At 34.9% G+C, this 14,338-nt stretch overlaps 1 protein-coding gene across 47 annotated transcripts in view; it reads left to right on the top strand.

Annotated features, from left to right (window-relative positions):
• shot (dystonin-like protein short stop) overlaps positions 1 to 14,338 on the top strand; it is a 118,851-nt gene that overhangs the window by 64,968 nt on the left and 39,545 nt on the right. For 40 of the 47 annotated variants that reach the window (XR_010732508.1, XM_066286616.1, XM_066286609.1 and 37 more), the window contains 5 exons: positions 12 to 240; positions 414 to 1,072; positions 1,126 to 1,708; positions 2,133 to 2,216; positions 4,822 to 5,046. Coding sequence is in view for 45 of the 47 variants with exons in the window: in XM_066286616.1 (XP_066142713.1) it covers positions 12 to 240; positions 414 to 1,072; positions 1,126 to 1,708; positions 2,133 to 2,216; positions 4,822 to 5,046 (1,780 nt within the window). In the remaining 2 variants the exon portion in view is untranslated. Of the gene's footprint in view, positions 1 to 11; positions 241 to 413; positions 1,073 to 1,125; positions 1,709 to 2,132; positions 2,217 to 4,821; positions 5,047 to 11,845; positions 11,906 to 14,338 lie in introns of those variants that run through there. The other 7 variants (XM_066286640.1, XM_066286641.1, XM_066286634.1 and 4 more) reach the window with 3 other exon arrangements.

Here is a 14,338-nt window from a genome sequence, read left to right as displayed (position 1 = left end):
TAATTTATTAGGAAAGACGAAGTGATGAACAACGAATTTAGCCAAGGGGAGTTCAGTCTGGATGTGGGAGAGAGGCTATTACAAGGCATGCAGGCTTTGAAGGAGGAATTGAATGCTTTTGGTGATCAAGTACAAGCTTTAATTGGGAGGGCACAACATGTGGTGCCCCTCAAGCAGAGGAGACAGCCTATTACCAGGCCGTTGACCGTCACTGCTATTTGTAATTATAAGAAAAACGATGTATGTACTAAAGTTTATCTAAATGATTTATACTAAAATGTATATTGTGTTGCGCTATAAAGAAATATGCCACACATTTGGCTTTAAAAGATAAAATTGATGCAATAAGTGGGTCGGATAGGGTTCGGTGCCGTTATCTGAACTTTTGCCTATTACACCAATTTTTCTTGCAGTTTGTCATAGAAAGAAAGAAGGAGTGTACATTAACTGATAACTCTGGTCGCACAAAATGGCGAGTTTTCAACACCAAAGGAGTAGAATGCCAAGTACCCGGAGTTTGCTTCGTGCTCCCCCCTCCAGATAAAGATGCTTTAGATGCGGTAGATCGTCTGCAACGCCAATATGACCGCTCTTTGGCTTTATGGCAGAAAAAACAACTACGAATGAGACAGAACATGATCTTCGCCACTATCAAGGTCGTCAAGGGCTGGGATTTACCCCAGTTCATTGCCATTGGAGCGGAACAAAGAAACGCTATTAGAAAAGCTTTGAATGAAGACGCTGATAAGCTGATAGCAGAAGGAGATCCTTCAGATCCTCAATTGAGAAGATTAAGAAGGGAAATGGATGAAGTTAATCGATTGTTCGATGAGTTTGAAAAACGAGCCAGAGCTGAGGAGGAGAGCAAAAACCAGACCAAAATATTTAACAATCAAATTCACAATCTGCAGCGCGCCCTAGACGAAGCTGAGAGAATAATAAACCAACGAGTCTTATCTCCATTGCCCAGAGATTTGGACTCTTTGCAGCACCTGATTTTCGAGCATAAAGAATTTGAATCTCGTCTGCAGAATTTGGAACCAGAAATCGAACAAGTGAAGGAAACTTTCAGGTAATTTCTAACTTCTTATTTTCCATAAATTTCATTTAATCTCATTGTTGTAGATCAATAACTCTGAAAACACCCCAACACAAAAAAGATTTGGAAAAAGTACTAGACAAATGGAATTACATCTGGAATACTAGCAATCTCTACATCGAGCGTCTCAAGTGTATGGAAATCGTTCTTAACGGCATGGAAGATGCCCAGCAAGTGATTTCTGAATTCGAGAGCAAATTGTCCAGCCTCAAAGAATTACCTAACACTGAAAAGGGACTTAAAGCAGTTCATGATGATCTGCTAAAGCTTGAAAGTGCTGTGGGGCAACAGCAAATCGCAATGGATCAACTAAATGACGATTTCGATAATGCCAAAAGATTGACTGAAAAATCCAGGCCTAATCAACGAGGTCCTCATGCTGATGTGGAGCGGTTGGATAAAGATATCCAAAGGTTAAATAGCAGATGGGCCAGTGTTTGTCAGCAGTTGGCGGATAGGCTTAAAGGATGCCAGCAAGCCTACGATTTGCTGCAGAAGTACAATCAGGCGAAACAGGTTGAGGACGATTGGATGGATGAACAGTACAAGAAATTAGAAACCATGCAGCCCATCAAGGATAGAGCGAAAGAGGCTTTGGATGCCACTAGGGTGAGTGTCAGGAAATTGGGGTAGATAGATTTTAATCGAGCACCGTAGAGTAGAGTTTAACGACTTTATCATAAAGATTGGAGTTAATGATGGGTATCGTGTATCATCAAAGGATTACATTTTTTATTACCCAGGGTCTTCCTTTGATTTTTCACAATGTTTATACATTTTAAAGGCATATGCGTGACTTTTTTCTTCGAACTGCCAAGATGTCACAATAAAAGCATTGAATTTAAACAGGAATATAGTTGTTGCAAAACGCAAAACTATTCAAAGCAAAATATCGTTTTCAAAAGTTTTAATCAAAGGTGTCACATTAGAAAGGAAGATCAAGGGATTTCTATAATATGAACTACAGCCCAAGTAGCCGATAATAATAATTCTAACCCCTAACCCCGTAACACCTTTGCACTTGATATTTCAGAACCAGTTGAACAACGTAGTGGAACGCACCCCTAAAATCGAACAAGTCAACTTAAACGGTGGTAGATTCATCCGGGAAGGAAAGGTAAACACCCACTGGTATTTACTAGCTTTATATTGCGACAAATTGGACCAATTTATTTATTTATTATTGTTTCTTACCGATAATAAGCAAATTTTAAGTCCAAGTTTGCCCAATAGCCCCCCCATTCATATCCCCATGATTCATTAAGTTTAGGTATAAGATCGATTTAAGGTATTTTTGTGTGTGAGTGAGCGGAATGGTTGTTGATATTACGATTTATTTTACAGTCTTTTTGCTCTTTTTTTATTGTGTTTTCTGTTATTATGATCTCTTCTATGACTAATTGCTTCTCTAGATGGGTATAACTATTTACTAGTAGATGCTTGTACTTAAATTTCGTCTTCAAGTATGTAGATTGTTGTCACTTGAAATAAGTGCTTCTTCCATGTAAGCTTTGATTCATTTTTTGCTGCAGATGTATTATACATTTGAGCTCTACCAACTACATAATGCGACAAACAAAAATTCTACAATATTTACATGCTTTAACGGTTAATTTATTATATAATTATTTTTTATTATTCAGTAATGTTAAGTTAGTAAATGAACAATAATTTAAATTCAAAACAACTCACACAACAAAATACTTTCCTAAGTTTCCTCATTACCCACAAAGCTGTTCATTTTATGTGGCAACTAAATAATGGAACTGTAAAAATGAATTGCAAAAAAATCCTTGCAAACGGGAGGAACCGTCTCAATAACATCTGATGCGAATGTTACTCATCCAAGCATTCGGAATGTACTTATTGACATGAATCATTGCCCTTTTTTAAGAAAATGGTACGTGAGGTGTCTGCAAGTCTAAAAAAATAATTAGCTCTTAAGAACTATTGCAATAATAAATCTACACGTGAAATTTTGGATGAATTTTGTATTTCTAAAACTGCAATTTTGGGAATACTAAGGGACAATGTACGAAACAGTGTGGAATATAATTAAGCATTATGAGGAAACAGGAAATATTTTAAATAAAAAAAAATTAAATCCGGTGCGTTTAAAGTTAATTTCTGATAAAGATAAAAGAACATTAGTGAAACTATACAAAAAGGCCATAAAAATACTTTAAGGTAAGTTATGGCGGACTGGAATCAAGCTACCAAGTTAAGTGTTTCGAGAGAATGCTATCGCAAGTAGATTCATAAATGTGAACTTGAATTTTATAAGGTTAAAATATAAACAATATATTAAAGGAGTACCTGTAAAGACTATTATTTTTTCTGTAGGCAAAGGAAAAACCACTGCTAATGTCGAAACAAAAACAAAACAGGTTTACGTGGGCAAAATCCAAACTGTTTTGGTCGGTAGATTGGTTCATAGTAGTTTTTAATAATGGATTAAAATTCGATGTATGTTTAGGCGATTTTCGCAAACGGGTGATCCGCACTAAGATTAAATCAATCCACAAAGACTGTTTAAAACGTACAGTAAAATTTCCTAAAGGGGTAATGATATGGGGTTGCGTGTCAGCTGCAAGATTGCGATGCTTTCGATTCATTGAAGGTACCGTCAACGCCAAAAAATATCAAAGAATTCTAGACACCTTGGTTCTCTGTATTTCAAAACTAAACGTTGGCGTTAATTTCATTTTTTAACAGGATGGGGCGGTGTCTCGCCACACCGCCAAAACTACAAAAAAATGGTTTGGCAACCACAATCTTAATGTTTTGTCTCGCCCTCGAGCAATTCAGCCCTCAATATCATCGAGACACTGTGGCATAAGATAAAGCAATCTCTAAAAAATAATCCACAACGTACATTGCCCGAACTTAAGACCAAAATAGAACAAATTTGAAATTATTTTACCTCAGAAATGTCCAGATCATTAGCGCAGAAAGGAATACAAGCGGTAATAAAAGCAAAGGGTGATGTTACTCCATTTTAGAGCAAAAGCTGCGACATTATCTTATTATTTATTTGCCACATAAAATGAACATCCTTATGGGTAACGAGGGAAACTTAGGAAAAGTATTTTGTTCTTTGAGTTGTTTTTCATTTGCTAACTTGACATGACTGAATAATAAAAAATAATTATATAACAAATTAACCGTTAAAGTATGTAAATATTGTGAATTTTGGTTTGTCCCATTATATAGTTGTTAGGGCTTGTATGTCAAGTTTAAAAGCTTATGTGCCAGTGGCCAATCTCAGTCGTCCCATTTTATCATTTTTATCGCCGTCATATTGGTATTTGATAGTAATCTTCGTCTTATCATTGTAATATTAGATTTGGTGAGGTTGTAGATCAGGCCGAGTTTGGGGAAAATGCTAAAACTTTGTTTAAACTTCATATTTTCGTATACTGTTTTATCACCAATGAGACCAAGAATCATTTTTCCGAGCTTATCGTGAAAATACCAATATTTCAAAGAAGTAATCAGTAGTAGTAACTATTGAATATTTTGGTTTCATAGTTGTAAATACTCACATGAATACATCTTGAAGCACTTATTTACGAAATTCTTAATTAATCTCAACATCTAATTAGTCTGATTACTTCTCCGTCACCCTATTGACCACCCTAAACGTAGCTTCATTGTAATGTCGACTTACCACGCGTGCGCACTCACTCGACTAACACCTAACAATCTAACCGTAACAATAGATATGGAGCAAGGGCGTCCAAAAATCGCGGGACGCCTTGCTAGATGCCCACCCGTCATTGGACGCCAGCGACGTCTTCAAGAACAAGGAATCGGGTCCGGCGGGTGCCGATGTCGTCGCTAAGGATTTGGACGAGTTTAACGACAGATATCGATACTTGATTGATGTTTTGTACGGGAGGCTGCAGGAGATTGCGAAGATGAATCCGAATGACATTGTAACGTTGGTAAGTATCATAGACAGTAATTGATAGAAGAGGGGGTTACGATATAAAAAAAACAGAAGCTCAATAAATGTGTCGTCATAAGTCCCTTAATTTTTGAAAGATATGGCTCAGGTTTGGAGAATTCAATTGAAGATATCTCACAAGTTTCCTTCATTGTATAAGGTGTCCCTAAATGACGGCACAACACTTCACAAAAAAATAGACATTTCAAGCAAATCTACTTATATACAATGTGATTCGATTTAGCCGTTATAAGGCGCCAAAGTTTTCACTAATTTTGGAATTAAGAGTTGCTACATAAATGGGGGTGTTTTGATATGAAGGAGATCTTTTTTAATTCATGAAATTGTTAAAAATGTCGTGTGCTTCGACACTAAAAAGAGTTTAGAGGAATTAAATTTGGTGATGTTACTACCCAATTTACAAGTGTATCATTGTTTTTTCTAATCCATCTGTTAAGATACGTTTCATTTAAAAATCTATGAACGTTTGTCCTAAATTAGGGTGACACCCTATCGTGCATAAACTACATTTTGTCACGAAATCGTAATGAAAAATCCTCCTATAAATCAGGTAGTGTTTTGCAAAAAGAGAAAATAGTTATCAGTTGAACCGATTCGGCATTAAAACTGATGCAATAAATCTGACGAAACAAAAAAAAAATCAACATTAATTCCTAAAAATAAATTCACAAAACAATGCTTCGAATTAACTTCGACCCGAAGCAGAGATGTACACAGTTGGGACCTAAAATACAAAAAAATATATTAATTCCTCAGAAAAAGCTCTTAAAAAAGTCTAGAATTAATTTCGACAACAACTTCAAGCATACATAGTGGTCTCCTGAAACAGAAAAAAATCGATATTAATACCCGGAAAATTATTCAAAATAATTAGTTTTCCGAATTAAGCTTCATTCGACGTAGAAGCGTACAGAGTGGACACCTGGAACAGAAAAAAATCGATATTAATTTCCGGAAAAATCGTCAAAACAGTTAGTGATTCGAATGTATTTGGACTCGAGGCAGATACCTACGCAGTGGAACTGGAAACAGAAAAAAATTAATATTCATTCTCAGAAAAAGTTTTCAAAACAGAATGTCGATTTACTTCTACTTGAAGCAGAGGTGTACATAGTGGAAACATGAAACACAGAACTATCAATATTAATTTCCGAAACATGTTTGCAAAACCATTAGTTTCGAAATCATTTCGATATGTCGGAGAAGTGTACTCAGTTGAAACCAGAAACAGAAAAAACTAGTATTAATTCGAGAAAAATCTTTAAAACAGTTAGATTGTTGTTTATATTTCGATTCGATGCTGAGGCGTGCAATGTGGACATTCGAAACACAAAAACAGGAATATTATTTCCTAAGAAGAATTCTAAACTCATCCTGACAAAATCTTCAAAGCAGTTAAGAGTTTCGAATTCAGTTCTACTTACAGCATACAGGTACAAAATTGAGACCTAAAACACAAAAAACTATTTACTTATTCGAGGCGGTTCAAGGTTAGATATCTTTCTTTGTCCAGCACCTTCTAGAAAAGTCGAAATTGCAAATAGTTGCGACTTTCAACTAAAATTCTAATTACGGAGTTCTCGTTGAAGTTACAAAACTTAATTGTAAACCACAGGAAACAACAATCAGAACTCACCCCCGAGCGCCAAAACTTGAGCCAGAATTACGTCAGCAACATCTCCTTTCACTCACAAAATGATAATTAAACGCCACCCATTTTCATTCATGAAATTATGGATACTTCAATGGCACACCTCATGAGTTTTTAGAACAAAGGAAAATGCGATTATTCCGATTATTAATGCAGCATGCATTACGGCCATCTTGTTCATCGTCGCGCTAACATTCGAATGAATCAATTACGAAGTGATATCGATACGAAAACATACAAAAAATTTATTATCTGTCTTTTGTTAAGGTACAGCTCATCGATCTTGGTAAAGATATACGATAGGAAGTAACATGCGACGTTTCCAGATTTAGTTAAGTAGGGGAAGTGTTGCAAATTCAAGATAAAAATTTTATTGCTCAAACATACCCTGACGGAATAAAAAAAGATTTCCCATTGCAAAGAGAACTTAATCGGAAAAGAAGTCGGAGATTTTTCATGAAAAACACTAATTTAAGTTTCAAATTGTATTAAATACGCCATGTTCATAATTTACATTCGGCGGATCAAAAAAGTACTCTCACACCCCTAATTTTTCAAACAACTAAAATTCTAACATATTTCTTCAAAAAGTGACAGATTGTAAAAGGAAATAATTTAAAAAAAAAAAAAAATTTTCTTCAAAAAGCATTAAATATTTTTTCAATTATTGGGCTGTTCGATAATTAATGTCGTATTTTTTACGTTTTTTCAAAGTGAATATAATTATATTAATAATAAATATTAATCAATGATGTAGTGGCTATCTTGATGGATGACCTTTTGCCATCTTTCGGCAAGTTGGAAAATTCCGCGTTCGAAAATGCCTTGATTTTTAGAAGTAAAAAATTGATTTAACTCATTTTTAACGGCTTGATCAGAATCGAAATTTTTACCATTCAAATGATTTTGAAGAGAACGAAACAAATAATAATCTGATGGCGCCAAGTCAGGGCTATATGGTGGATGAGATATCAGTTCCCAATTTAGTTCCAATAATTTTTGACGCGTTATTAAAGACGTATAGGGTCTAGCGTTATCATGATGGAACAGTACCTCTTTACGATTGGCGAGTTCAGAACGTTTCCTTTTGATTTCTTCGTTCAATTTCGATAGATGACGACAGTAAACATTCGAATCAATAGTTTGGTTCCTCGGAAGCAGTTCAAAATAAAGAATACCCTTGTAGTCCCACCACACAGATAGCAAAATCTTCTTTTGATGAATATTAACTTTGGACATCGATTGCAGAGGTTTATCTTGTTTGGTCCATGATCGTTTTCGGACTACGTTATCGTAGACAATCCATTTTTCATCACCCGTTATGACTCTTTTTAGAAGTGGGTCGTTTTGATTACGATTCAGCAAAGAATCGCATATGTTAATGCGTTGGGTGTAGGTGAATTTCCTTCAATTCGTGAGGAACCCAAACATCCAAATTGCTAACGTACCCAAGCTTTTTTAAATGCAGAGAAAGGGTTGAATTCGATATGTTCAACTTTTCTGCTAAATTCAATTCAATTATTTATCAATAAGTCAAAAACGAAAAAGAGTATTGAAATGCGCCTTTCGGGAAAAGTGTAGGTTTTTTAAAGCTTTACAAGATGGGCTTATGAAAATAGTATACTTCCATTTGATTTATTAAAGAAAAATGAAGAAAACCGCTATTACCTAAAAGAATGCCCTCTAGCGATTTTGTTCTGGACTACGGATTTTTGGTCAATATGGATATTAAATCGGCTTATAATTCCCTCACAATGAAGCACAGAATCACTGAAATCGGATAATTAGAAACAGAGATACGATAGTTTGATCTTAAAACGATTCATCGGCTTCCCCCACTTTTATTATATGAGCTATGACATTATGTGTCGAACAAAAAAGTTTCAGAATGATGTAATCTTATTGATAGTAAATTAAAATGTGCTACTTAAGTAGTGACTTGGTATAGATTTGTCGATTTTAAGGAACTACCGTCCCAACTACGCCCCCTTACGGCGATTTCACGTAGTTGAAAATATTTTCCAGAGATTTTTCATAGTCACATTAGTAATAAGATTTTTTGTCCGAAGTTGCTACTTGCTGTACTTACCGAGATACAGCCGCTGTCCAACGAAAACCGGACAGGCTGTATGTATGTTAAAGTTTTAGTCCTATTTGAAAAATCGTGGGCGTGCCAATACTTTTTTAATCCACTGTACATATAAAATGAAGACAACACCCCTATCAACCGTAACATTTTGCCTCGGTCTGTTAAAAACTTAACAACTTCTAGGGCTGAACAACGTATATGTGTGATGTACGTGACCGTATAAATTTAATTCTCGTACAAACGGCAGCTATAAGCATCATGTCACCATCTTGTAGTGGCATTTCTCTCACGCGTTCCCAAGATATCGGTATTCCAAGTTGGAACAGTGGCAAAAAAGTATACCTTTTCTCTCGTAAATTAAAGATACACCCTATATAAAGCTATCCGTGTACCTACTACTTTTGAATACTCGCTAAAATTTGATGGTCGGGAATTTTGCCATTGGGATATTTGTTATTTTAGGTTCTGACACTCGCAGGACCATTTCCTTCACAAAATCCATATACTAGAATTATGGTAACATTTCCAGCGATGAAATAATGTCTCATTTTAAAAGATCAAACACTATTCAATTTAGAATAAACTCAACTCTGTTGAACACAAACCGCAGTCAACACTATCGGCATGCGGGATATCCGGCATATCTATTTTATTGTTGCATAGGAAATGCAAAAAATATATATTTTTTATCATTGTTTTCACAATAATGATAAATCGCAAGGAATCGTAAATAATTTTGTTTTACAGAAACTGCATGCTTGGCGAAAATTTTGCAAGAAATAAATATTTTCAAAATAAAGTGACCTCCCGGCGGAGAATAAAATTAATGTCATTTCTACAGGGGTAACAAAAATGAAAAATTTTATTTACGGACCACACGCAATTTTTAATATTTTCACGCGTTTAAAAAGGATCCTGCTCAGATCAAAATGCTCCAGTTTATGTAGTAACTTTTCATTCTAAGATTAGTGAAAATTGATAAACGATTAGCAATTATTAAAAAAATAATAATAATGTTAATTTGAAAATTTTGTCGTACTCCAGCGGCAAAACAGAACTACGTTGGGTATACAGTATTGACCATAAATATAGCAACTTTTAAAAAACTGAAATAAAACTGGAAATATGAGATAAAGAATCCTATAAATATTTTTTTAACTTATCACTCAACATTCTATTTAGAATACTTAAAGAAAATATAATAAAGAGATCACATAAAAATTAAAAAAAAAAAGTTTCATTTTTCGTTGGTCAAAAAGATATCAACTTTTACAATTCCCTACATTTATTGGAACAAAAATTGTACAAAATAAAAACAAACTCTATATTTAGTGAGTACTTAGTTTAGTAACCCTTTTGTTTAATTACAGACTTACATCTTTCAGGCATGGAGAGAATTAATTTATTAATGTAGTCTTCACTAATTTCTCCCCAAGTTTTCTGTAATGCAAGGAATAAGTCATTCACATTTGTATAATTTTTTTCCCGAATTTTCGCGTCAACATACCCCACATGTACTCAATTGGATTCAAGTCGGGGCTTTGAGATGGCCACGGCAGAACAGCAATTTTTTCATCTTCAAACCATTTCTTGACCAGCTTCGACGAATGCTTGGGATCATTATCTTGTTAAAAATACGATCTCACGGGCATTTTTTCATCCATGTATGGTATTAGATGTTCAGTTAAAATGTCTTTATACATAAATCTATCCATTTTTCCAACAATTCTGTGAAGGGGACGCATTCCCTGGCCGGAGAAACATCCCCAGACCATCACCGAACCGCCACCATGCTTAACCGTTGGTACAATACACTTTTTGTTTAACCTTTTTCCCACAGGACGTCTAACATTATTTACACCATCACTTCTGAACAAGTTGAACTTCGATTCATCACTAAAAACCACTTTTCTCCATTGTTCAGGCTTCCAGTCAACGTGTTGTTCATCAAAATGCAATCGGGCCTTCACGTTCTTTTTGGATCAAAATTGTTTTTTAGCTGGCCTTCTACTAAACAGTCCTGCATCTACTAATCTTCTTCGCACAGTTCTTGCATTAAGATCTTTTGCCTCTATTCCTTTTATTTGGTCAAGAATTTTAGTTGATGCCAGAAATGTTTTTTTTTTCGAAATCCTAACAATCAAGCGATCGGTTTTTTCTGGTGTCGTTTTAGGTCTCCCAGGAATTGGTCTCAGACCAATGATGTCTTTAGTCTCATATTGTGCAATAATTCGAGAAATTATCGACTTATTTTTGTTCAAACTTCGACTAATTTCGATAGGTTTTTCGCCATTATCAAATCTCTCAATCACAATTTTTCTTAAATCCTTTGATATTGTTTTACCTCGACCCATTATAAGAAATATTGTAGAATGCAACACAGTACTAATCAAACGGAACTTTACAACTGAAGTAAAATATATTGTTCAAAAAGCAGAAGTTGCTATCTTTTTGACCAGTCAACAATTGAAAAAAATTGCTAAAATTTCAAAGAATGTGATTTGGCCTACGAAAGCGTAAACATCTACTTTATTGTCAATATCTGTTCTAACAAATATAAACAAATGATCTCGAAAGAGTAAAGGGATGTTAAAAAAATGAATTTATAAAAAGTTGCTATATTTATGGCCAATACTGTATGTAAGTTTGCCTAGAACGTCTTATTTTTGGTGCAGAAATTTTTGATCAAGGGTTATGCAGCCATTTCGGGGACACGCTGTATATATTTTGTCTCATTGTTTCTTCCAGCTTTTCAGTCTATTTTTCGGTCCCCAAAAGATAATTTTGTCACTGCCGTTATCGTTATTTTCATCGAATCACATGTAAAAAACACGTTATACCTGCATTTGTAGAGATCGTAAAGAAATATCTCCTATTATCTTCAATTTAACTGAACTGATAAATTGCAAATTGGTAGGTTGAATAATGGTTCAAAAAGCACATGATGTCATGGCTCTTTTTGACCCAAACAAAGTCTACATAATAAGAAGTTCTGATAAATTACAACCAGTTTAACTAATATTTTCGATAATACCGTAACTAGGCCGGATCTAAAAGGTAATTTCAAAACGCGAATCCTACTGAAAATGACATCATGTGAGTACCAGAATATCATTTTGTGATCCCATTTACGTTTAATAAATCGTAGGACTAAAATAATGGTGATTGAGTGATTTGAGAACTAGTAGTTTCCAAATAATTATTTTAAAACCTGACTAAATTATGATTTCACCATTAAGATAGTTGGCGTCATTAGCTCTCTTCAGTGATTTGAAAAATTCGCCTGCATGGCGCCTCTATCGATTCGCCATAAAAATAGGAACTCTGTGGGCGATTCGGTCGGGAACTTTCTCTCATGGGATTCCATTCTAAGAATAATTATTAAATTGACATCCTCTCATTGCCGTTTCTTAAGGTCGAAACAATTAATATGCCAGAGAAGTACCACTGGTTTAACCCTCGTTTCGTCGATTACCTCACCCAAATTCGGCCGCAAGGTAAATGGCTACTAAACGGTCTACGCTAGTTCAGAGAAAAAGCAAACAAATAATTAAAAATTCAATGGCAAATTCTCAAAATACCGCTTTAGTCGGTTTTATTTATAAATGGTTATGTCACCTGTTTATGGATAGGAGCAGGTTGGTGACGACATAATTGAATTTTATGCGTAAATTATCGCTTCTTAAATAGAGTGACAGATTTGATTTGCATTGATTTAGTGTGTATCTCCTCAAATATTGCGTCTATTATAGTTCCATCAGTGTCCGTGTTAGGTCATAAAAATTATTAATTAAGTTTAACCAGCAGCCAGCTACACTAGTTATCCTCAATAATTCTTTAACGAGGCCTATTTGTATATTGGCAGAAGACAAACACATTTATCATCATCAAGCACACGGAACGTTGTAATTTTCCTGTAAGCGTTCCGCGGTTACTATGACATTCAAACGTCTTTCGAGGGGGTTTCTACTTGTCCCAAGTAAAACGAGCTCGTTCCCAATTTTCTCCTCAGAAAAGTTGCCAATTGCGGTTATATAACTGTCGATTACCTTTTTCTTCGTGTTATTATGCTGTTAAGTGTATCAAATTGTCCTTAAGCAGTTTCACTGGCCAAGCGGAAATATTTAATAAGTTTATTTTTTAACGCGAATGTTTACAATAGGTTCCATTACTTTTTTACCTCCCCGTAAGTTGCATTAAAATTGTAAATCGCGCAGGTGAGATTTGTGCCATTTATTTGTGAAGAAATGTCAAGGCGGATGAGTTAATAAACCATAAGGCACGCTTCTACAGAAATATTTAGATCGGCCATAAAACGATAAGTTTCGTGCGATTCCAAATATACAGGGTGTCGCGTATTAGTAGGCCAGCCCGCTAATCGGAGATTCCTTATGCGAAAATAATTCAACTTTCTTTATGGCACTCCAGTCTTCGGCGCATTATACTCATTGCACGGTGTTGAAGTTAGTAAAAAAATCTACTTTCATTAATAACTTTGGTGTTTATTAACATAATTTAATGAAATTTTGCAGTAATGTGTAGTTCGATTAGGCGCACATTTCCGATGATTTGAGTAAAAAAATTTAGAGAAAAAATGGGTTGCAGTGCACACGCCCCCCCTCCCCAACTTTTTTTGCGCACGCCAATGATGCATTTGGTTAGTTATTCAAGTTAGTTGTTTCTTTATCTGGATTTCTTCATTTTAGAAAAATTTTTATTTGCAGTTTACTTTTGAAGATATTTCACCTTATTGCTCTTCAATACGTGGCTTCCATTATTCATCTATTTAATTAATTACACCAGGAAGCCGAAATTTTACAAATTTTCCGTAACACAACGGGTATAAAACAATGTAATTCAAATGGAACATCAAAACACTATTAAGAGCAATGTATACGAAACACTAAAACGGTAATCGTGTGTGTTTTGGAACTATGTCCTCGATTTAAATAAAAAACTGAAACCACGTAGTGAGACCAACTGAGCTGAAATATTCACTAAAGTAAGCTGTAAATGAAAATTTTACAAGAATGGAGAAATCCAGATAAAAAAACAACTAATTTGAATAACTAAACAAATACACCATTGGTGTTGCGCAAAAAAAAGTTGGGGCGAAAACGTGTATACGACCACCCATTGTTCCCATCATTTCTTCAAATACTCTTAATGAAGTCATAAGAAATGTGCGCCTAATGGAACTCTACATCACTGCAAAATTTCATTAAAATATGTTAAGAAACATCCAAGTTGTTAACGAAAGTACATTTTTTACTAACCGCAACACCCTCTGTTATGAGTATAATGCGTTAAAGATTAAAGTTCCAAAAAGAAAGTAAATTATTTTCGCATAGCGAATTACCGTGTAACGGATTGGCCTACTAATGCAGGACACCCTGTATATATGTTGATTAAGGTAGATAAGTTTTGGAGATGTCGAATTTTTGGGGATCTTGGCAAAAAATTGTTTCACTAAAAATAGCGCTAAGCACCTTGGTATCTGACGTTAATAACGACGCAAATTACCAGTTA

Source organism: Euwallacea fornicatus, chromosome 10, assembly GCF_040115645.1.
Source record: "Euwallacea fornicatus isolate EFF26 chromosome 10, ASM4011564v1, whole genome shotgun sequence".
NCBI classification, from domain to species: Eukaryota; Metazoa; Arthropoda; class Insecta; order Coleoptera; family Curculionidae; genus Euwallacea; species Euwallacea fornicatus.
Note: the sequence above shows the minus strand (reverse complement) of the source record. Positions and strands in the feature narration are given on the sequence as shown.